The following is a 24,862-nucleotide window of genomic DNA, read 5'->3' as shown; positions in this document are numbered from 1 at the left end:
CGTGATTGCTGAACACTTCACGACCATCTTTTACTAGCCATATTTTTTGTTTTTTTAATTCGTAAAAATTATTTCAAATATACTTTATGTTCAAATATACTTTGTTTACTTCTAATGTAGAAAAATGAGCACTTTTAGTCTTCTCTAATAAGTGTACGAGACGAAGGAGTTATAGAAGACCTAATTTTAGGTTTATGGGTGGAGTGGAATCAAAAATAGAGGGAAAAGTAGACTTACCGCAACAAGACCGGAAGACTCACAAGGAACGTCCAGAAACGTGAAAACCATCTCAACCCTCTTAGTAGGATCAGTTATCATGAAGATACCGCATACTGTGCTCTCATCTGTTACGGATTTGTAAAAGAAATGGCCCTCGTCCGACGTAATCAGCATACAATCTGAAAAAAATATTAACTATAATCATCAAATAATGTTTGCGAGTAGTTATTATTTAAAAAAACGATATCGTCTTCAGACCTGCCATGTTTCAAATGCATTTCGTATCGGGTTGTTTCCATCTAATCGTGATATTATTCTACTATTGTAAAAAACCTTATTATTTTAACGATAACCTGGTTTTAACATTCCAATTCGTAATGGGATTTAAAAATATACGTGATAATATTATCGATGTAATACAACGCATAAGAGTTGAGACACATTACGCTATTCGCATCATGGCTTGGCCTATGTCAGCATGTCGCTCACCATACACTTCCAACGGGAAAGTATGGCGAGCGATATGCTGAAATAGGCCAAGCCACGAGAATATAGCGCGCTTATATCGTGGTCTGTCACAGACTTTATTCATTAAATGTTTCATTTACACTGAAGTGAAATTACTTTTTTGCTCTAGGAATCTACACATGTATGTACTACTTTACACTATCGATGCAATTTCTTAAAAAAAATATAGCATATATGTAACGACAAAAATACAATAAAAAAATTGACACCATAATTTCTATAGCCTCAATGGACTAGATTTAGTTGAAAAGCCAAAAATTCAAATAACATATTATTTGAATTTTTTCTTTTCGTTTTCTGCGTTACTAGCAAAAACTAAAAAAGTGTTCATTAGGTTTTTGAAGCTTTTAAATGTACATTTTTTAATCTAAAAAGACCATCTAAGCAAAATATACTTTCAACTGACCGTTCGGCCCCTCACGACAAAATCAGACGACTCGGAAAAAATGTATTAAATTTATTTATTTTCTTATATTTTGGGAATGAAAATTTAGAAAATGTTTATTATTTTAAAATAACTCATAAAAACAGTTTTATAGAGGGCCGTATCTGAACTTGGAACTTAAGATAAAAATACGACCATCATGGATCCCACTAATAAATTTACTAAAGAACAAATGGGTAAATTAACGCCTCAACTCTCAGTGCTATTAGGCAATATTAGTTTGGTTTCCACAAAAGTTGGTTTTCTTGAAGGTGAATTGAATGCCTACAGGAACATTTCACCTAATCATTCCAAAAATTTGTCAACTACCAACATCGAAACGGAACAACTAACAGGAATTTGCGAAATTTTGAACGAAATGGACGAGAGAAAATCGCGATCTAAAAATGTAATAATGTTCAATGTTCCTGAAAGCTCGGGCAATTCTCAAACTGCAACAATGAGCGAAGATCTGAATAATGTCAAGAATATTCTTAACAATGTTGATAATGTAGATACCTCGCTAATTAAAGTGTATCGATTGGGTAAGAAGGACACTAATAAAACACGCCCCATCAAGGTCGAACTGTCCGATAAATATCAAGCCAGAACTGTTCTACAGAAAAAAGGAATACCGTATGGAAATGTAATTATCAAGACCAAGAACGACTTAACAATGCTTCAACGGCAAGAAGTACAAAACTTGTGGAAGGAGCTGGAGGATCGAAAAAGCAAGGGAGAAAATAATTTAACCATCAAATATATCAACAATAGACCCAAAATTATAACAAATATACCAAAAAACTTATAACCGCGCCACGTTACATCTTCTACCAGAACGTCAGGGGACTTCGGACTAAACTCAATGACTTTAGAACTAATGCACCCACCATCACACAGGACATCATCATACTCTCTGAGACCTGGCTGGAACCATCGATATACTCAGCGGAGCTCGGTCTACCTAACCACAGTATCTACCGAGTTGACCGAAATCGGAACACCAGCTCCAAATCAAGGGGAGGAGGCGTCCTGATAGCAGTAAATAAAAAAAATTCATCGAAATTATTAAAAAACAAAAACAATGATGTTGAGCAAATTTTTGTAATGTTAAACGATAAATCCAAAAAAACTATCATCGGATGTGTATATATTCCACCAAATTCTAATATAATAATGTATAAAAATCATTGTGAAGATGTCGAGCTACTCAAATCTAACCACCCTAATCACAATATTATTATTTGCGGTGACTATAACCTACCTAATTGTAAATTTAATGATTTGGATTACTTACCATTAACGGCGTGCGAGAGAGAAATCTTAGACATGTCGAACTATTTAGGTCTATTTCAATGTAACAATGTGCCGAATTGTAGTAATCGGACACTTGATTTAATTTTCTCTACTGATGAGGATATAAAAGTCTATGAGTCAGCCGAATCCTTTGACCCAATTGATAATCACCACCCTCCACTAACAATACTATTACCTATTACAATAGAGTGTGACCCCCTAATTAAAAATTGTAGTCGTAATTTCATTAATGCTAATTATCAGGACATTAATCATGCACTTAACAAAGTAAATTGGTCTGTTCTCAAGGAAGGTGATCTCAACTATAGCGTAGAACTATTTTACTCTCAACTAAATAGTATCATTTCCGACACAATTCCTCTAATTCATCATAAAGTACGAAAGTATCCGATATGGTTCAGCAAAGAATTAATTCAGTTAATTGTTATTAAAAAAGAAACACATAAAAAATATAAAGAACACAGAACAATTCCCAACTATATGGCATTCAACAATATTAGAAGAGATTGCAAAAAAATGACAAAAAGATGTTATAAAAATTACATTAATTCTGTTGAGAACACGATACTTGATGATGTAAAATACTTTTGGAAATACACAAAATCAATGAAAAACAATGATGCTGGTATTTCTGGTAATATACGTTACAGACAAAATAGCTCCAGTAAAATTTATGAAATTGTTAACATGTTTGCTGATTACTTTAAGAACGTGTATGAACCTGATATTCCAGATGACTTAATTCCTTACTTCAATACGGATTTAAATTTACACTTATCGCAAATACACATTGATATTGAAGACATTATAGTCTGTATTAAATCACTTGAACCTAAAACAAGCTCGGGACCTGATAAGATTCCTTCCATCTTACTTAAGAATTGTGTCCAAAGTTTATCTGTTCCGCTTAATATACTGTTTAATAAGTCACTCTCCACAGGACACTTTCCAAAAATATGGAAACTTAGCTACTTAACTCCTGTATTTAAAAGTTGTGATAAATCCTTTGTTGAAAATTATCGGCCTATCTGTATTCAATCGTCTATACCTAAACTTTTTGAGAAATTGATTCTTAAGAAAATCAGCTTCTTTGTAAACTCTTGTATCGCAACTTGTCAACACGGCTTTATCTCCGGCAGATCAACTTTGACTAACCTAACATTATATGAAAATTTTATTTCTAATGCACTTGCCAACAAACAACAAGTTGATTCTATATATACCGACTTCAGTAAGGCGTTTGATAAGGTCTGTCATAAAATCCTCATTAATAAACTTTCGAAACTCGGAATTAATGGAAACCTTTTATCTTGGTTTAAGAGTTACTTACTTAGGCGTCAGTTAACTGTCTGTATTAATGATCACTTATCCTACATGTTCGAAGCTACCAGTGGCGTACCCCAGGGTTCGCATCTTGGTCCTATACTTTTTAATTTATTCATTAACGACGTAACAAACATATTCACCCGTGTTCTCATTCTAATGTTCGCTGATGATATGAAGATATATAGAATTATTGACAATATAGAGGACTGTCTAACACTTCAATCTAATATTAATAGCTTTAACGATTGGTGTCTTAAAAACAAATTAACACTTAATGTAAAAAAATGTCAACTTATGAGATTCCACAGAAAAAAAAACCCATTGTTGTTCACCTACTTTCTCAATAATCACACCTTATTATCTGTTGATGAAATAAGAGACCTTGGTATAACCTTTGACACTAAATTAACATTCATTAAACATATTAATAATATAACCAGTAAAGCAATGCAAATGTTAGGATTTGTCTTACGGATTTCAAAGGATTTTAAAAATTTAAAAACTGTCAAATTACTTTACACTTCACTTGTTAGAAGCCAACTAGAATTTAACACCACCATTTGGAGTCCTTACTACAGTGTACATGAGAATTCCCTTGAGCGCGTCCAACATAAATTTTTACGTTATATTAATTTTAAATTGGGAATACTCATCGAAAACATTAATTACCCCTCTCTGTTACATTTATTGGGACTCGATACATTAAAAGAAAGAAGAATTTGTTTTGACCTATTTTATTTATTTAAAATCGTTACCAACCTGTTGAACTCCCCTGAACTTCTTTCGCTAATATGTTTCCGTGTACCTAGTCGATCAGTTCGTTTCAAATTACCCTATCACTGCAACAATACAGGATCTAACGCTGAACTCAATTCCATAATGAATCGCCTACATGTACTTGGTAATAAATATGTTTTGGATGAATCTATAAACATTGCTAGTTTATCCTCATACAAACACCACTTAATTAAAACTGTATGTCAGCGCTTCTCTGATTGAATATAACCAAATACAGTTTTAAAGTATTAGTTTATCCGGGATTTATTGTAAATTAATTGTTTATATATTTATATATACACATTGTTGCATTGTATTTATAATAACCATTTCTATTGTTCTCTTTTATGTATTTTGTATTTATATTTTTTTTATCTATGTATATTCTGTATTTATAATAAGTAAAAAAAAATGTTATTCTTTTGTAAAAGCCGCTATAATCGGCGTTAATAAATAAATAATAATAATAATAATAATAATAAATAAGATAGTAAAATAAATAGAGCAGCCAAAGGAAAAACAAAGCGATTATAATCGCTTTCCAAATGTGTTTTTTTTTCCTTATTATAATCTCCTGGATTATAATCCAGAGCTGCGGATCAACACTTCTCTCTCTTTTTTTCTTTTCCACTGCCATGTACAATAGAGACTGTCTTTAAGTCAGCTTAAGTCGACAATATGTTTTCCGATAATCCATTTAGTACAAGTAGGTGCTAGCGGTGAGTCGTTTATGAGTGAGCATCATAATTGAACTAGCTCTTTTTTATGAGCCGTATTCATACCACGGCTAGATGGAACTACTTATTAGGAGATATTTTATAAATTAAAAATATCCAAGTACTAATTGTTATTACATACTCAGACACGTGAACGGCTTCTCACAATCCTACATCTGGACTTAGTTGTATTTACCTACACCTACTAGGCAGCGTACCGGTACCAAGCCTTATTGGGGGAGCCGTATCGAGGGATCCGTATCGGGGTAGCAATAACAGTATCGTGCGAGCACAGTATTCTCATTGCTCATTTGCTCTGAGCTCACGCCTTTAATTGAGCAGTCGCGCGTCGTTCAATTTAGTCGATTCTTTGAGCCAAACGAAAATATTGAGCTGGTACCGTGGCTCCCGCTCTTAAGAGTTCATCCCAATTTAGACGGCTGAAAAATGAAGTATTTTTGAATTTTTTGTATGGTTCTTAAAAAAGATATTGGTGTAAATCTTTTTGGGCTTCCTCAAATGTCTCTTGAAATGCATGTAAATTTTTATTTTATTTATTTTACTCAATTTATCTATCTATAAAAGGTATATCAGCTTCGTTGATGTTGTTTCTGTGTAGATTTATCTGAACACAAAAACCAAAAGGGTTCAATATGTTCAATATGGTTGTGGCTAAAGTCTGAACTATAATTATGATTTTTTTATGGAAAAATAGCAAATTGGCGGCTGTTGTATTTCATATATTGAATTTTATTTCGAATTTTTAATTTAAAAAAAAAAAAAAAGTTTTTTATAGAAAAAAACGTTTAAAGTTTTTTATGACTGAAAAATCTATAGTTGATGCAAGCACCATGCTCATTTTCTGGTATCTGTCTGGCATCTCTTCGGCTCGTTCTGGCTGTTTGTGTACATAATGCCGAGAGTTTTCTGAAGGGCCAGAGCAGCTAGGCTAACGCATAAGTATAAGTACGCCGAACTAGTATAAGTACCCGTACTTGCAAACATAACCCCGCCAAACATCAGGCGAGAAATTGCAACACTGAGGGAATACAAGAAGGCGCTGCAAAAAAGCGCAATACCTCTACACGAAGATGTCGTCTCCCACCCGGCATGCCGCTTGAAGTCCCGAAAGCCCTTCTGGGCGAAAGGAGAGAGGCTCCTCCGACTACCTCTCACCCCAGAAGATAGGTGGAAACTTGAGTGGCAAACGGCCAACGTGGAAAATGCCCATCTCATACAGGACCCCACCGAGAGACAGCCTGGGTTCTCACTGCCTCGCAAAACCTGGTCCGCCATCAATAGGTTAAGGTGCTCCCATAGCCGCTGTGCCCACATGATGCACAGATGGGGCCTTAAAGAGTCGGCGATGTGTGAATTTGGTGCGGTGCAGACTACCGAACATGTGGTCAATGAATGCCCGCTCCATTCATTCCCCGGCGGGATTGATGAGGTCCACATGGCGACGCCTGAGGCCCTAAAATGGCTCGAAGATCTAGATGTCCCCCTCTGACCCCCCACCATACGAAAGAAGAAGAAGAAGAAGTACGCCGAAGAGCCCCCTCAAATAAACTCAAAATATTGGTTCCATGATAAATCAACACATCGATAATTCAACACACATTTAAAAAGTAATATAAAGTCATTAGAAACGATGATAAAAAAATTTAACCTAACCCAACCTTCTTAACCCAGTTAATAAAGTTTTTGTTTCATCACTTTCTGTACGGAACGGGTTTGCCCCCACAAGAAAAAACTGTAAATTATAAGCACCGGCACACATTTACCTTTATCCTTTGAAATGATTCAAATAAAGCACTTGAGGTATTTCATTTGAATCGTTACAGAGTTTTAAAATATCATAAACATGCAGGGAATATCGACTCTTGTAATATGTTTGCATAAACGAATGCGTCTTGAGAAAGACGATACATTCAACATTTGTAATCTGCATTTTTATAAGAACGCCTTCATAAAGACGATTGGTTTTTATTGCGGGTGCAACTTCTTGTATCCGTCCAGGCTCAGTCGGTAACGGCTCTGCGGGGCGCTAGCTGGTGGCCTGGCTCAGTAGGCAACGGCAGATCCCCTCTCCGAGGCTGGCTGGCAGGAAGGTTCAGTCAGTAAGGCTCTCTGGGGCTGGCTGGCAGGCAGGCTCAGTAGGCAGCGGAAATGGAGCAGGGGGGGGAACGGGTTGAAATCAAACACAGCGAGTTGGTTCCCAGGTAGTGAAGCGAGTATGAGCAGAGCGGGCAGCGGTAGGTGTTGCCCGGTCCAAGGCTTAAAGCGAATGAGAGCAGGTACCGGTTTTTGCGGTGTATTTATAAGGGTAACCGGATGAATGAATCACAATGATAATTCAGCACATCTTTAAAAAGTTATATAAAGTCATGGAAAGTGATGAAACAAACGCTTTATCAACTGGGTTATGAAGGTTAGGTTAGGTTAGGTAAATTAGGTTAGGTAAGGTTAGGTTAGGTTGGGTTAGGTAAATTAAGTTAGGTTAGGTAAGGTTAGAAAAAAAAAATTCTTTGTTCCTTATGACTTTATATCACTTTTTAAAAGTGTGTTGAATTTTCACTGTGTTGAGGTAGGTTGTATCATGGAACCATTTATAAGATACTTTCACCGCCCATGTTTGTAATATCAAATTCCTGTAGCGAGCTTTGCATTTTTTGCTATGAAGCTCGCCACGTTGTAGGGTGATTTCTGTTTATCTCAGAAATAAGGGAATATTTCATAATATCAGTCCTTATCTACCGCTGTCGTTCTGCCAAAACCACGCCACCGCAATATTTTTTATTTGGTTATAATAAGACTGTTCGCGCAATATATAGGGGATTGTTAGGTATGCATCCACAGGCTTAATGGACAAGTGTAATGTCAATACAAAATCCTGCAAATGTCCTACCTACCCTTTTTACCCATCCCAAAATGACACCATAGTAAAATGATTGTTGCGACACACGTAAAATCGGACAAGTGGTGTCAGTTGGTCATCAGAATTCGTAGTGATAACTAATATCAGACAAGGCGATTATATATTTGTGAATTGAAATCAACCAAAACTCCTGGAGACGTGTGATAATCATCAACGGGTGAGTCCATCTTTCCTGCATTCCAATCTGGGCTTATCTTGTGCTCCAGAAGCCCAGATTTATACCTTTTTGACTATTGCACTGTCCATCGGGTTTGTCTGATGCATAAATCGTCCCATAACCTAGCATTCGGCGTAGTTTGGGACTGGTCCTTTGGGCGTGTGGCATAGGGCTTTGCTCTGCACCACCTCTAAAAATATAGTGGAGTCGCAGCTTCGCGATACCAAAGACATATTTTACAAAATACATAATTATACGCTAAGTACATAATGCTAAAAACATATTTTATTTTTATTCGAGTTTATTTAATTAACATGTAAGTATCTTTGTATAAAACTATTTAGATAACATTGTCTCCTATTATTACAGTAAAGACTTGCAAATTCTAGTATTTTTTTCTAAATCTCTCATTGCCTGTTGCCGGGAGAGCGGGCCTTTTTGTTCAGCCAATGAGCGTTTGCTTCGCGAGAGCAAGATGGATGCTCGCGTTAAGGCGAGACAACTGCTCTTCCATTTGGCGTGATAAAATTTACCGCCAACCGGCAGGGCAGGTTTTCAAACATGAGTTGCCTAAATGTAGGGTAGGTTTATCAACATTAGTTTTATGGAAGGTTTTACATAGTTTTCGACAGTGGTAAATATGACGGCATTTATTTGTGTTTGTTATATTTGATGTACATGTTATATTGATGATGATGATGACATTCGATACACTTTCCATGACTTTATATAACTTTTTAAAGATGTGATTTATTTTTATTTTTTTTTTACTTTATTTATTTTCATTTCTTTACATATATTATACATATTAATAGATAATAAATAATAACATAATATATAATACCAAATTGTGTACACAAGAAATGAAAACCCACCAAGGCACTGCATGAGTGTGGGTAATATAAAACGATTACTATATTTCAAGTACCTAAGTATAATATAAAGAGTAGAAAAAGGTTTTTTTTTGTTTTGTTTATAGTTAGTATAAAAAGTAAAGAGAAAACATTATGTACAATAGTTTATAAAGTTTCAGCAAGTGAGTTGTAGAAAGGATCAATAAATTTATAGAAAAAGCGTTTCAATATCTGCGTCATTCAGCCATAATTTTACCTCTTTAAGATATTCTATCGTTTTATTTATCATTTGAGTTTGTAGTGGTAGAAGGTTAAATGTACGAGGACCAATGAAACTGCTATGTGTCTGCATTAATTTAGTTTTTGTTATCATATTGATGATATATCCGTTCACCATTATTAATTATGTCGTGAAAATTGTACTAGTAGTTGGGATATATTTAAATCTTATTAAATGCTTCCACAACTCAAAAATTCATTGTACCTAAGGCTTTCAGTCATTGCTCTGTAGTTTTAAATCCTGTTTTTTTTTTACTAGACTTTATGTTAGACTACTAGACATATTTAAAATAAATGAATATCATCGGCAATATTTTAATAATTGTCATCAATTTTTTTTTTAAATTGTATAAAACACTGCGACTTTGCTCATTAAATTTTTTTATGGATATTTATTGCGAAAAAATTCAATTTTATTTCTCACATTGAAAAATTTATCAGCCATACACTTTTTTAACCTTCTCAATGATTTCGTAAACGTCATTTAACAGATATTACTGGCGCGATAACGATAAAGCAAAAAATTATATACATAATAGCCTAATATTTGTTTGGCTCGTAATATACCGGAAATGCACTCAGAAACGGCAAGTCAAGAATCTGGTTTCAGAGATAACTCATTTCCTTCATAATAATTAACTTCCCAAAAGATAATTTAGAGTTCACTGCGACGCCGACGCTAGAAAACATTCAACGGCGGAAATTATGCCTGGATCGGAAATTCGTTCAAATTGGATGATAATTTAAAAATTCTGTTTTCTCATTATCTTCTCGGAAAAATAATGGTCTTAATTAATAACTTAACTACCACGATAGCTACTAGATTTTCATGACTGAAATAAATACAGGGTTTTCCAATAAGAGGTGTTATTTTGAATATCCCGCTATTTGGGTAGATGTTATTTTTGAAGCTGTCATTTTTTTACATTTGACAAGTAGAAACTACGCCATTAATAAAAATGGAACGATATACGCTTCAAAAATGCATTGAAATTTTTAAAATTCACTTCAGTGAATCAAATTCAAATCATCTTGAGTGATGAGGAACATTTTCACCTCGGTGGCTTCGTCAACAAGAAAAATTGTCGCATCTGGGGCTCAGAAAACCCTAGAGTTATTGTTGAAAAGCCTCTCTATCCTCAAAGTGTGACTGTTTGGTGCGGTTTATGGTCCGGCGGAGTCATTGGACCTTACTTTTTCGAAAATGAGGCTGGAGCAACAGTTACGGTGAATGGATTGCGCTATCGAGAGATGATTAATAATTTTTATGGCCGGAATTAGATGGTATTGATCTGGACAACGTTTACTTTCAACAAGACAGCGCTACGTTCCACACAAGCAACGAAACCATTGATTTTTACGATTGAATATCAAAATAACACTATATACTGTATTTGTGTTACTGAAGATTACTTATATTGTTTTAAAATTGAAATATTTAATTGTTTTGTTTCAGTAAGGTTCTTTTGTTAATATTAAGCAAAAATTGAGCACAATTGCACAAATATCATAACAATTTTTACGAAATTTGAAAATGTTTTCCTTTAACCCAATTTTATTTTTTCCAAGATTTTTTTCTTAAACGATTTAAAAGCTTTCTGAATTAAAACATGATTGGAGAAGCAAATATCTGAATAGTCTTCAAATATTAGTAGATAATGTCAAAGAATAGATTTTTAGGTAGCAACACAAATAAAAATTGAAGATTTTTTCAATTAGATAGTGCCACTCGTCTCTTTTGAATAAAAATATGTCGTCAAAAAAAAAATCGGTTGAATTGAAGAGAGAGGACTTATGGAGATAGCTTCTTAAATTGATATTGACATTTATTCAGATTTAATATGATAAGTATGAGCATTATTAAGCCCTTTAACTGAAAAGGCAGACTTACATTAAATATAATGAATTGGGGTTGAAAATAAAACAAATAATTTCAATAATACTCATAATTTTATTTTATATTCAATTGAGAATATTGGATTTGTCGGAATATCGATGACACAATGTCGGTATATTGCAATTTTGCAATGTTGGAAACCATGTTATAGCATATGTTAGGCTCAGAAACCTATGATAATCAGTTCAACTTCAACGCAACGCAAACATGTGTAATTTTAACATATGGACATGTTATTGTGAGATGACGATTATTAAGGACGGGTTTTTTTTTTTTTTTTTTTAATTTAAAGAAAGCAAGACAAAAAATATATATTACAGTAAATAATAAAATAAAATACAGAAAACAACAGAAAAGTTCCAATAAACTACTTTTCAGTAGTTTGTCGATGGCAACTTTTCACATAAAAAATATCAAAAAAAGATACAAAACTTATTTTACTTAATGACAACAGTGATAACAATAAAAATAACAATTTGTTTTAAAAATATAAAAACATATACACAACAGTGAAAGTATCTACCTATAGTTTGTATTAGACTCTAATACAAACTATTTCTTTCAGCGAGCCAATTTTTCAACATAATATTTGTTTTTACATTTGTACATTTTTTTTTTATTTCAGCAGGTAACATATTTAAGCAACTAGGTATCATGTAGTCCAGTGTTATTTGTCCATATTTGTTTAAATACTTAGGTACAATTAGTCCTTCATTTATCGTAAAACGAGTATTGTAAGTGTGGTCCATTGAAAATTCATTAAAAATTGCTTAACAGAATTTTAACAATTCATCGAATTGTTGTTTTCAAATCCATCCATCAAAGTTTTTCCATTATAAACCGACTCGATAATCCATTTATTCCGTAACTACCTTTATAATCCATTATAAATTGTCCAGTCAACGATAAATGTGTTTATTTAACGAGCCCAAAGTCGGCTGTAAATCCAAAGTAGGTAAATAAAGTAAACAACCGGAGCAATGTCCATTAACCGACTAATCCAAACTCCAATCCAACTCGGAAAAACTCAATATATTTTCGTAGTACAGCGAGGATCTATTTGGCAGCTCGTGATATCGCTTGCCGGGGTAATTGCCCAACCACATACGGTCTTGAACAGAGACGTGCAATGACGCCAGGTCTTAAAAAACTACGGCCCGTGGGCTAAATCTGATCCGCTGCCTATTTTGATTCGACCCGCAAGCTAATAATAATTTATTTTTTTTAAATTAAAAAACAAATAAAAAAATCTTAATTAGCCACTTCAAGAAAAAGGCTTTACGTATATTGAGGGCAACATGTTAAAAATTGACATCTACATGAAAACAGGCAGTGTCCAACTCTTTGTGAAACAAAACAACCAGTGTCCAAGGGTAAGAAACAAAAACGTAAAATTCATAAAAAATGTTTTTTTTTAAAGAAACATAGTCATTTTATCTTTAAAATATTAATCAAGAACCTGTGTGCTAAAAAAATGTTCTTTGGTTTTTTTTACATTAACCCCACACAGAAGGCCCTGAGGAAAATAATTTCCCTCAGGACCTATGTTATCTTTGGGGATGCTGTGTGGAGGGTATTTTTTTATGGAAAGAAGGCTAGGAAGTTGTGGGAAAAAAAGGTATGAGGGATGGGTAGGAATATAGGGATCAGTGTGTACATCCATCGCGCTGCCGGACAAGGCGATGGGTCGAGAGACAAGTTGGACAGGTCCAAGGGTCTCGCCAAACCAGCCTCTCCCGATTTGGCACGTGACGTATCTAGTGGCCAGGTGCATCCTGAACACACCTTAGCGAACCACTTAGGGTGACGTATGGCAGAGGTGTTGGTAATTCAAGAAATGGTTCCCGGGGCGGCGGTGCGCAAACCCGCCTCCCAAATTAAGAATTTTTCCTTCATATTGACGAATAATTAACTGAAGAAACGTTTTTTAGTGATTGCCAGCGCTTGTCTAAGGGGGTATTTCACTATGCCGGGCTAAATATCTGACTAGCTATCCGTTGGCTGGCTTTAAAGATCAGAATAACTTCGTTATTCAACGGCGACCGTTTCACCATTGTTTCGAGCTTCCGGATAGATAACACTCGAAATAGTCTGGCAACATCGCAAAATTTTTGCAGTTACTACATCTACTGCCACGGCTGTCATGCGTCACAGTCCGCACACCGCGAAGTGTGCATTTTTTTGGTTATGTTATGTTGATTATCATGTCATTTAAGATAGATTCGTGTCGAATTAATACATTGTTTCTTATTTTGAACACAATCAAATAATTCAGGATGGATCATACAAGCATTCAAATTCATTCAAAAAAATTCAAGTCACTTCTCAGCTGTCAAACTCGGAATGTTTTGACGCCATCTTTGATTCGAGGAATAGCGCCTAACGTGAAGTTCGAGCACTGATTAGTCAAATCTAACTTTAACCCGAGCGTTAGCGTTATTCAGATATAGTGAAAACGAAAAAATGACTAATTCGCGGATAAGTGCTTAGTCAGAACATAATCAGAGATATTGAAATACCCCCTAAGTCTAAAGTAATGGTGTTTGAAAGAGAGAGTACGAAAACAGTGTGCAATAATAATTGTGAATGAAGAATACTTGGAGCAGGTGGATGAGTTTGTGTATTTAGGAAGCATGTTCACGAGATATGGGAAGGCTGACAGAGATATTGAAAGAAGGGAAAATGCAGGTAATTCCGTTAATGGAAGATTGAACGCAGTTGGCGCTAACAAAAAATTGTCTAAAGAAGCGAAGTTAGCAGTCCACAACGGAGTGCTGGTACCTACCTTGATGTATGGAAGTGAAACATGGAACTGGCAAAGAAAGGATAAAATTAGATTAAATGCTGTTGAAATGAAATCCCTGACGCGTATGTGTGGTAAAACCATGTTTAATCGTGTGAGGAATGTGGAGATCCACAAAGAGTGCAAGGCTGATGTAAGCGTAATGAGTGAGATTAAGAAAGGGACGCTTAGATGGTTTGTGCATATAGAGTGAATGATCAAAGATAGGAGTGTAAGGAGGATATATGATGCAAATGCGAAAGGTAGCAGAAGTCGGGGACGCCCGAGGAAGACATGGCACGATCAAGTGAATCAGATACTCGAGTTGGGCCATGTCAAGAGTCAGAATAATATATAATAATAATAATAATAAGAGTATGTATGAGACAATGTACGAATGTGAATGAGGCAAGAAGTGTGTGCCAAGACCGAGTTGTTTGGCGGTTCGTCCTCTCTGCCTACCCCTGCGGGGAAACGGCGTGATGGTTAGTTAGCCAGCGCTTGAAGAATATACATACGTTCTAACGTTACTTGGTTAATGGTTCTACTGCAAATTAACTTCTTTCTATTAAACCTTGATTGTAATTGGTGACTGAGGTCTGTCCAGATCTTTGCGACAAATGCGTTTACCACTTACTTTTCAAAAATATTATTATTTTATGTGAAACCTCACTAGAGTTCCAACTCCTCCCAACAATCTGGATGCAGTGAAACATGTGAGGCAACCCCTATGCTATGTTGTGAGACTGAAGGTACGCGGAGATAAATGAACTAGTGGGGAGGGGAAAGAGATGGAGAAGAGAAAGTTGAAAAATTACCTGGCTATTCAGATCTGGTCACAAAACACGGCCAAAGCCATTCCAAGCAACATTTCAATTCTGAATTCTGTGGTCTTATACCAGGGCGATACTGAAAATATATTTTACTCCATAACATTTTTTTTCAATTAAAAACAAAAAAAATAAAAAATTTCCACACTCCATCACTGTCATTGGCATTGCTTTTCGTGTTCAACAGCTGTTATTAGCAAGTATGTCGAAAAGCGTCTTCGCTCTTTCGTACACACTAAATAATAGTACCTAGTTAAAAATGAGACGAATGGTGCCGTTCCATTTCTTTGTGATTGTAAAAGCGCGGCAATGTAGGTACATACGTACTTTATTCAACAGAATTCGAATAAAATATTGCCTGATGGGATTTCAAACTTTGACAAAGGATAAAACAGTGGTGACATGTGGTGAAAATATGAATAGTAATTTTTTTTATAAAAAAAACTTTACTGAATAGCAAAGTGGCTTTAACATTTTTTACTCCATATATGCTCATTTTTTACTCCATATATCGCTGGATAAAAATTTTCGGGTACGTGCCGATACACCCTGTATATGAATAATTTGTTTTTTAATGTTTTCGATGAATAATTTGTGAATCAAATTAATAAATTACTCAAATTAATAAAAAAAATAACTTGCGCACGCCAGGAATTGAACCCGCCAGCTTGCTAGTCGAGAGCCTTACCCCTCAACCACGAAGGTCGTCTTATTGCATGACTGGCCGGATCGGGAGAGATTGGTTGGTGGAGACCATTTAACCTATCCAGCAGGACTCTCTTGATCTATCGCCTTGCACTTAAGTGAGAGAGATGGATTCACACGTTCGTCACTCTTGCACCCACCGACCCTCAGATTTGTACTCACCCCTCATCCCTTTTTTTCTTCCCAAACCTCTCCTTCCTTTCATTTAAAAGACTGTCCACACGGCATCACCAAAGATAACCTAGGCTCTGAATTAAATTATTATCGTTTGGACCTCCTGTGTGGAGCTATTTTTTTTATTTTATTTTATTAAAACAAGACTTAGAGGGTACATATGGTTTTTGTGATATTTCACCCTCCATGCTAGGGATGGCCCTGTGTTATGGAGGGTGAATAATAATAATGTATTACTTTTTTATTGGCTTAAAATATATTTTATAAACGTTAAAATTTTACTTTGTTTTTATGTAAGTCACTATCACCATATAAATATTATTTTAAAATGTGAAAACTTTTTCCTAGTACTTTGACTACGTATCTCTAAAGGGGAAAGTCGGGGGCTCAAATCTCGGGGTGGGGGATAATATTCATATTATGTTTACTCAAATGAAGAAGTGGCTTGCGGCTCCATGATGATGAAGATCTTCAAAATGCTGTGGCTGGCTGGCTACATTCCCAACCGGCCAAAATTTATGACAAGTAGTTGACGACTTTGTTTAAATATAATTAAAAGCTGTAGTTTTAAACGGAATGTAATAAAATATTTGTGTTGTTTATGGGTTTTTATTGATGGCCAAATGGCGGTTACTCTCCAAACAACCCTCGTATTAACTGAAGAGGAAGTTACAAGCCAAAAATGTTTATATTCTTGGTATACCTTAAATTGTAGGTACTAGGCATTAAAATCACTTGACAAACGGAGTCTGGAAAAGTTCGATTTCAAGCACAAAACTGGTTTTTATTTATTTTTTAAATAATTTTATATGAAAGTAAAAAAGTTAATCAAATGAAACTGTCACAGATAATCTTAGATATAGTACTATATTTTTTTAAGTTGTTTCCTTTACACGTTCATACATTTCTATTGAAAAAAAAATAGTAGTTTATATTTATATTTTTTGTTGATTAATATATTTTTTTTATTTGTATTCTACTCAAGCAAAACAATAGTAAAACCTTCAATTTATCTAAAGAACTTTTTTGGTAATCATAATGTACACCAATTCGTTATAAAGATTAATCAAAATAGTGCTTCAGCATTAAGCTTCGCCTTAACAAAGAATTAAGAAAGTTGGAAACCAGAAGAAGGTAACGACTGAGCAAAGTACAAAGGTGGTTACGACTTATTTTTAAAACAAAATTTTGCTAAAACAAAGAGCATATTTATCGCCTTAAATGTCAATAGGAGTCCTTCGCGACAAACCACTGAAAGTGACATTCGACATGTTTGAGCATATTTTAATCCTTTAGGAATACCTCAAGGAAAGAACTTACGCATACAAAACTTGAGGATTTTAGGTGAAAAATTATAATTGTTGGAGTCAGTGTTGGAGCATGAAAAATTACAAGAATGGAACAATGTTATAGGATCGATGTTTAAAAGGCAAATCGCCATCACTGGGATACTGGGCAATTCATCTGTACTGCGATACTGGGTTCGGTGAAAGCCAAAGGCAATAATAAATTCCATTTTTTTGTAAATGAAAAGAATTTTTTTTTACTTTCTTACTTAATTACCAGTATTTTTTAACATACTTTCCAAATTTTGCATTTTTCAAAGCCCTCCAAAACGATCGAAATCTAAAGGGGTAGGTACGCGTGACGTCATACGTATCTCGGTTCTACAGAAAGGTCAATCCCACTCAGGTCGGTAAGAAATCAACAAATTCCGATTTAAATGTTTCACAAGATATCCAAAAAACATTAATTCTTTTGAAATAATTTACAACCGGTGCGGTTTAAGGTCTGTCAGAACCCGCCGACCATTCACACAGCGTTTAAATCTCTTACGGTTTTAATCGTTCTTAAATGACGATTTACTAATTTTACGTGTAAATATATATAATAAAACGTATATAACAATACAGAATACATGTTTTTAAGCCATATTTTTCACTCAAGTTCTTCATTCGGCTATACTGAGAAACTGGATTCGGTGAAAACAGAAGGCAATTCGGTCATACAAAGATAGTGAGATTGGTGAAAGACGAAGGTACTTATTATCTTTGAACCTTATGGCTTATATTCAGAATTATACTTATGTGTATAATCACGTCATTTAAATAAAAGAATAGCCATTATTAAGAAGAGGACATCACAACGCTTTAGAAAGGGGAACTTCTTCGCAAACTACAAAGGAGGGGCATTTGAGGGTTCTTAAATTTATTATGAACTTCAAACAGGAAGCCCTGGGTAAAATTATTTCGACTATTGAATGATGGTCCCCGTTAAATGCCGATTCTCTTCCCGTTTTTGCATGGCATACGACGAAGTTTGAAACACCTTACTGAATAAATAACGGTAATATGAATTGATTAGCTCAAGTATTACCTTGTGCCGAGTCAATGACATGGTGCTCGGTGACGCTGCTGTCTCGTCTTGCTCTGAAAATGGCGTTCCTTCCATATGTATACGGCCCCGCTAGCCTTGTCTCGGTCGGCAAGGTGTTCTGCTAGAAAAACAATGAACCTTTTAATGCATGCTTCAGTAAAACAATGTATTAATACTAAAAGGCGATGATGTAAAAACCTTATTATTTTCATAATGGAATATTATATTGTGACCACATAAGAGAAAAATCGAAAGAAGTATGGTGTGGGCACTGGAAATAGAAGTGTGATCAATACTGATATAAAAAAAATTGTTAACAATTTACATTAGACCTTATAACCCTGAACCCAGAAAAGGCTAATGAAATCTATTAATCGCTCAAGAAATCATTTCGATATGTATCATCGATCGTTGTGTTTACCTACTCAATATAAATTAAGTGGAATTATGCTGATGATGTAAAATATCAAAAAACATATTTTTTTGTTGGCAAATCCAATCAATAATTAAAACTATTCGCCGATTTCAGCAACCCGACTCAATGGCGCCATGAAATCTGCTAATTCAATAATTTCTATTATTAATTCATTATTATTTGAATTGCTTGTTTTTGGTAATAAATTGATAAGATCAAAAACACAAACGATGTATTAGAAGATATACTTACTTCTCAACTTTCAACGGATGTCAATTTTTAAGGAAGTAAGTCCAATTACTTCTCGTTAAATCGACAGAACTTTATGAAATAACGACATTATTTCTTCAAAATAATCGACTGTCCAAGACCTGAGATAAAATAAAGGTCATATGTAAATTGACTACATCAGTTTTCTTTCAAATCTGTACCAGTAGATCAAACTTCTAGATATTTTCTGCTCAATTATTGAGTATATTTTCTTTTATATTTCTTAGCTATTCGATTATTGTTGGTAAACTAATGGCCAAATAAAAACGAATGTGATCTCACCTAATCAATATATTCCTCCTACAAGTTCGGAAAACGGCTACTTAATTAGGTATTGTGTGTAAGTATTGCTAACAAAAGTTCATAAAGATGTCGATTTTCCCTGTTGCGTTACTTCTATTTGGCCAGACTTCATTCCGACTTCCAATCAACTCCTTAGGGGTTCCTACATTGCGGGGTACACAAAAGGTTCGATTGAAGAAATGAAACACAAGTGAAATCAAGCCCCTTTGTGAAAAAGGCAATTCGATCAACCCAAGAATTATTTTTGTGCCTGATGAAAGCTCTCTCTTTTCATAAAATATTATTTTTTCTTGATAGAATTATATCAGACTTCAAGATGGTTGTTTCCTCGAATTCTATCTTCATTGATGACTTCTTCGGACTGTTTCAAACAAGTTCACTTATCCCAAATAGCCACAAATGAATGTCGTTGAGGATAAGCTGACCAATGACAACTTTAGAGGTTTTCGTCGTGTTATGTTGGAACTTTTAAAACTCAAACTTAACCGGAGAATTGAGGCTTAGTTACAGATGTAAAGCATTGGCGAATATTAATGTCATCGTATCCGGCTTAAGAGAGATAAATTTCCCCAAATATGACGTGAAAGTGTTCTATTTCGTTCAGAGGCTACAAATTCCCTTATCTTGTCTTAGATAGGTCAATTAAAAATTCTCTGTGAGACTGTTACGAGAGTGTTTAAAATATTCATGTTTAACTTGTAGAACTTCGAATAATTTTTTTAGTTTTTTTATAAATTTTAGAACAGTTTTTTTGTAAATAACTTATTATTTTTTTTTTAATTAATCAATACACATATTTTTTATAAATTAAATAAGTGTAAATATGTACTTAGTGAATTGATTGTGTGTATGGAAAATAAATAATGGAATTTTAAAAAAAATTATGCTTTCAGATACTATCCTTTAAAATCACTTGCCTAAGTTACTGCTCTTCACCCCCCGGACACTTTGTATAAAAAAACATACGCACAATAAAATTATGAACACCGCAAGGTAATTCAGTAGTTTTTATAACACTTATGTATGTACATAGTGAATTGATTGTGTGTATGGAAAATAAATAATGGAATTTCAAAAAAAGGTAATTCAGTAGTTAAATATTATACTCGGCCTAAAGTTCATAATAAGTTAGGTACGTCTACATTTTAGTGTTTTGATAAAAACTCACAGAGATTTTAATTAAATCTAGCTATTAATGATCAAAGTTTTTTTTAAATAGACGCAGAAGGGATAGTAAATGTAAATTGATTCGACATTTCATAATGTTTCCCTCAAATCAAATAGACTTGTTTGCTTTAATAAATTCTAAATTTGATCTGCACTTTGTTCTGCATGCATTATGTCTACATTTTAATTGACTAATATTTGCCATGCATTTTTTCAATCCATTTATATGACACGTAATTGTTTGCTTTGCTCGATATACGGAATGATAGCTTACCAAAGTTTTGCAATTAAACTTCAGTGACATTGAAGGGATCATAGCTTCTCAAAATGTTTTATCCTTTGTGTTCCCTCAAAAGCTGTTTTTGTGTCTTTTGGTTCCTTTGGAAATGTGTTGAATCAATACTTTGTTTAGATATCCCGTTTTAGAATAGAGGAAATGAAAACGTCGAGTGTTGTCAGCAACTAAAATTATTATTCAATATTTGAACACATTCCTACAGAATACAGTTTTTTAATACCTTCAAAGGGCGAAACAGATGTCAAGCGTAAAGGTAATTACACAGCAAAACTGGTTTTTAAATAAATTGCTTTTTACAATTTGAATAATAATATTATTGAATATATAAAATTAAAATTTAATACAATTTTGTTTCGTTATTTAATAATGCAATTATACACAACTACGATATACTTTAACTAATTAGATTCTTACACGCCCGTTCAAATTTGGTGTGGTAAAGAAGGCTTTATGCCTGGTTTAAGACAAAAGTCAAGTTTATCACTGTACTGACCTTACGCCCCACGTACCGCGTAATATTTACACCATGTTTTTTGTATGGCTGATTGTTTATACGGCGGAAGTGGTTAGTTTATTCGTTGAATAAACTTGAAATTTCTCATTGAATTTCGGGATATTTCCAAGGTATATTAAATGTACTATATATTTCTTATTTTTGAAGATGTCGTTACAAAGAATGTCAGTTTTAGAAACTGGATGAAATTACATTGAGATTATTGTATTTAAAACATCCTTTGAGATTTATTATTTGGAATATTTTTATTTCAAAAGAGAAAAAAATTGAAAAAATAATTTAACAGAAACAACCTTTTTAAAACGAAAATCTCAACCTAACACCTGTTTGTTAAACTCATTTGTTAAAGGCCTGCAATCCCGTTTGTTTAGCAGATTACCAATAATTTGAAGAGATTCTCAATAAATTAGCAATACTCATATTTCTCCGTTTACTTTTAGGTTGTTAAAATATTTTACAGATTTTTAAATCAGAGACATACGTTGACTGCTATTCTATATTCTCTGACCTACGTTCATTATGGTTGTAAAATTTACATTTTGTAGGTGGGATTAACCATCCTATAATATCTATTACATCATACTTATAAACTAAAACTTGCTTTTCCCAACGCTGAGGCACAACCGAGGAAAGATTAAATATATTTATATTATTTTTTGTATTTCTTTGGCATTCACTATGTAACAATTTCTAGACATTTTTTGTTTTTAATGAGTTTTTATTATTCACAGTTTTAAAATAGCTAGTTAATGACACGGACGTGTCGAAACCGGTCGCTAATTTTATAAAAAAATTTATACGTAACAAATGTACATTGTGAATAATAAAAACTCATTAAAAACAAAAAATATTTATATTAGTTTGTATGAAGTTCATTAAATATTTGGAACATCTGGTGTACCACAGAAATCTCGGAATCTTATTAAAAAATTAAATTACGATGTTGTAAATGTGCCGCTCTCAACCAACAAATTATGTCCTAGGGGTGTCGTTTAATAACCCTCTAAAATTATCGTATTTCTTCCATACATTAATCATTTATGCATAAGATAAAATACATGATGCTTATAATACTAATAAGAGTGTTGGTACGTATAATTTTGTCAGTGACATTATGCACAGATATTTATAATGTTTATTTTTAGTCTGAAAAAAAATTGTATTGATTTAATTACCAATTTAACTTCCAAGCTGTGGGTAATCAGTTGTTACATGGTGTAATATTATGCAAGATCGACGAAAGGTGTCGTCCCGGCGCTTATTTTGGGAGATTGCGTACTTAAATCCCGTATCACGTCCGATAACGCTGCCAAAGGCTTTAATTAAATTGTTTGGTTGTGTTTTGCAAGTCAAATTAACGTCAAAAGAGTACAATTCGATGTGTCAAATTCATATTCTTGATAAGTTTACGTGTAAATACCATAAACACTTTAAAATAACAAAATTGGAAATATTTTTCTCTTTATATGAAAACCGTCCAAGAGTGTGAAGAACTTCTCCCGACTGTCAGGAGTCAGTAGAACTGTGACATTTCTATTTGGGGTTTGTTTGATGCTGAAGCGAGAGGAGTATAGAAGGGAAATAGATGGTGAAAAGGAAGGTTGGAAAGAACCTGTTATTCAATTTGATCGCTGAACACAGCTAAAACAATATCAGCAACGTTTCTACTATGTATTGTGGTCTTTCACCAGGGCGATACTAGGTGTATCTACCACTCAAATCGCAAAAGCGGGCATATACAATATTATTCTACTTCTTATACCTACATCCATTAAAACATAAAATACAATTTTAGTTATTTTGCCAGACACCAACATATCAAAGTATATTTATTAAGATGAAAACCTTTGTGTTACATTAAATATTAAACTCATGCGGCATCAAATAACGGAGTACTATTGAGTAAATATAAGAAATACACTTATTCGAGGCATTGTATTGTATACACAATTTCTAAGCCACTATATTTGTATTTGCTTTGTCCTCGGGAACTATAGATTTTCCTTCGCTGGGTAATAATTGACAATTAGCTGAATCGGTCAATAAAGAAGACGAATTAAAAATATTTTATTCACTTCTAACGTAAAATAATTGTTTCACTATGGGAAAGGATATTCAGCTAGAATTGGATATTTTTGATAAATGTTATTTCTGGGAATTATAGCTATCTACGCCGAATTAGAATTATTCTTTTGAAAGCAATTTTTTACTAACAAAGCGACAATTGAAATATGATATCCGTGCCGGTTCATGATAAAGCAATGGTTTTGTTTTGATGAATCAGATATATTATTTATAATTAGGTACAATTTGTTTTAATAATCTATTCTTCTTCTTATAATTATTTTATTGTTTTCGATGTTCTAGTTTATAACAAACATTAATAATTGTTTGCATTTACGTATGCCCATACTTACTTTTATATTTTATATACAATATTATGTATAATTATGTAGATTCAATTTTAATCATATTAAAAGTAATTATTATTTTTTTGATAAATTAATGTTTTTAAGACAAGATTTTATTTATGCATAGCACAAAGGATAACAATTATTTTTATAAGCAATAATTGTTCGCCTGAAACACTCATCCACATTGAAAAAATCTCCTGATAAAAAACACATGACGCCAACGGGACGTTGGCGTCATGACGCATTGACGCCGACGTCCCGTTGGCGTCATGTATTTTTTATCAGGAGATTTTTTCAATGTGGATGAGTGTTTCAGGCGAACAATTATTGCTTATAAAAATAATTACATATTAAAAGTATTTGTATTATTTTTTTGATAGTTATGCTTTCTGTTCTATATCAATGTATGATGATGTAATAAAGCGACAATTTCCTTGTAAAATCTCAATAGGACGTTAATAAATAACAATTAAATTATTACGTAGTTTTTTTTATCGCAATGTTTTAAAGATTTTTTTATGAAATATCGAAAGTGTATATTATTTACCTACGTAATTGATAAATCATTTATTTACAATCAAGATTTTACCCAAACATGTTACGTTGTGAACCGCCAGCTACACCAGCTATGATATTTTTGGTTTGTTATGCCGTTTTGCGCTTCCTCTTTCGTCAGTCAGTATTTCAGACGTTATCAGAGCAGATGGGCAAGTTGGCTTAAGAAGGAGGAAGCGCAACACGGTATAATGATCGAAAAATTAATAATTGCATTTTAACACGTGGTCCGGGCTTAGTAAAAAATTTAAACGCGAACAAAACTCCTACCAAAATGCCTATACAATTATGCTCTTGATGGCCTCCGTCTCAACTAAGAAGTTTGAGGCCGCGTGTTAAAATCCCGGCGTGGGCAAGTAATTAATTTGAGCTTTTTCACAAATTACACATTTAAAATAATATTTATATATATATATATTTGCGACAAGTTTCAAAGTGGAAGATACTCTCAGTATCGCCCTGCTGTAAGACCACCATTCAGAAATGAAACGTTGCCTAAAATGGCTTAAGCCGTGTTTTTTTTTTTTTTTTTTAATTTACATTAAAACATATTATCTCACTTCCTTCTTCTAAGTAAGTGACAATTTCAATATTGCTCAAAATCCACAAAAATTTTATACTAGAGAT

General features: G+C 33.7%; 1 protein-coding gene across 2 annotated transcripts in view; it reads right to left on the bottom strand.

Annotated features, from left to right (window-relative positions):
- Positions 1-24,862, bottom strand: part of LOC149422989 (corticotropin-releasing hormone-binding protein) — a 78,914-nt gene that overhangs the window by 26,922 nt on the left and 27,130 nt on the right. The window contains exons 2-3 of one of the 2 annotated variants that reach the window (XM_089632799.1): positions 18,300-18,420; positions 238-398 (exon numbers count right to left, since the gene is read on the bottom strand). In XM_089632799.1, the coding sequence (XP_089488925.1) occupies positions 238-398; positions 18,300-18,420 (282 nt within the window). The remainder of the gene's footprint in view (positions 1-237; positions 399-18,299; positions 18,421-24,862) is intronic. The other variant, XM_089632800.1, reaches the window with a different exon arrangement.

Source organism: Hesperophylax consimilis, chromosome 6, assembly GCF_061612785.1.
Source record: "Hesperophylax consimilis isolate HC1 chromosome 6, BYU_Hcon_1.0, whole genome shotgun sequence".
Classification (NCBI taxonomy): Eukaryota; Metazoa; Arthropoda; class Insecta; order Trichoptera; family Limnephilidae; genus Hesperophylax; species Hesperophylax consimilis.
This window is presented reverse-complemented; position numbering and strand designations above follow the sequence as displayed.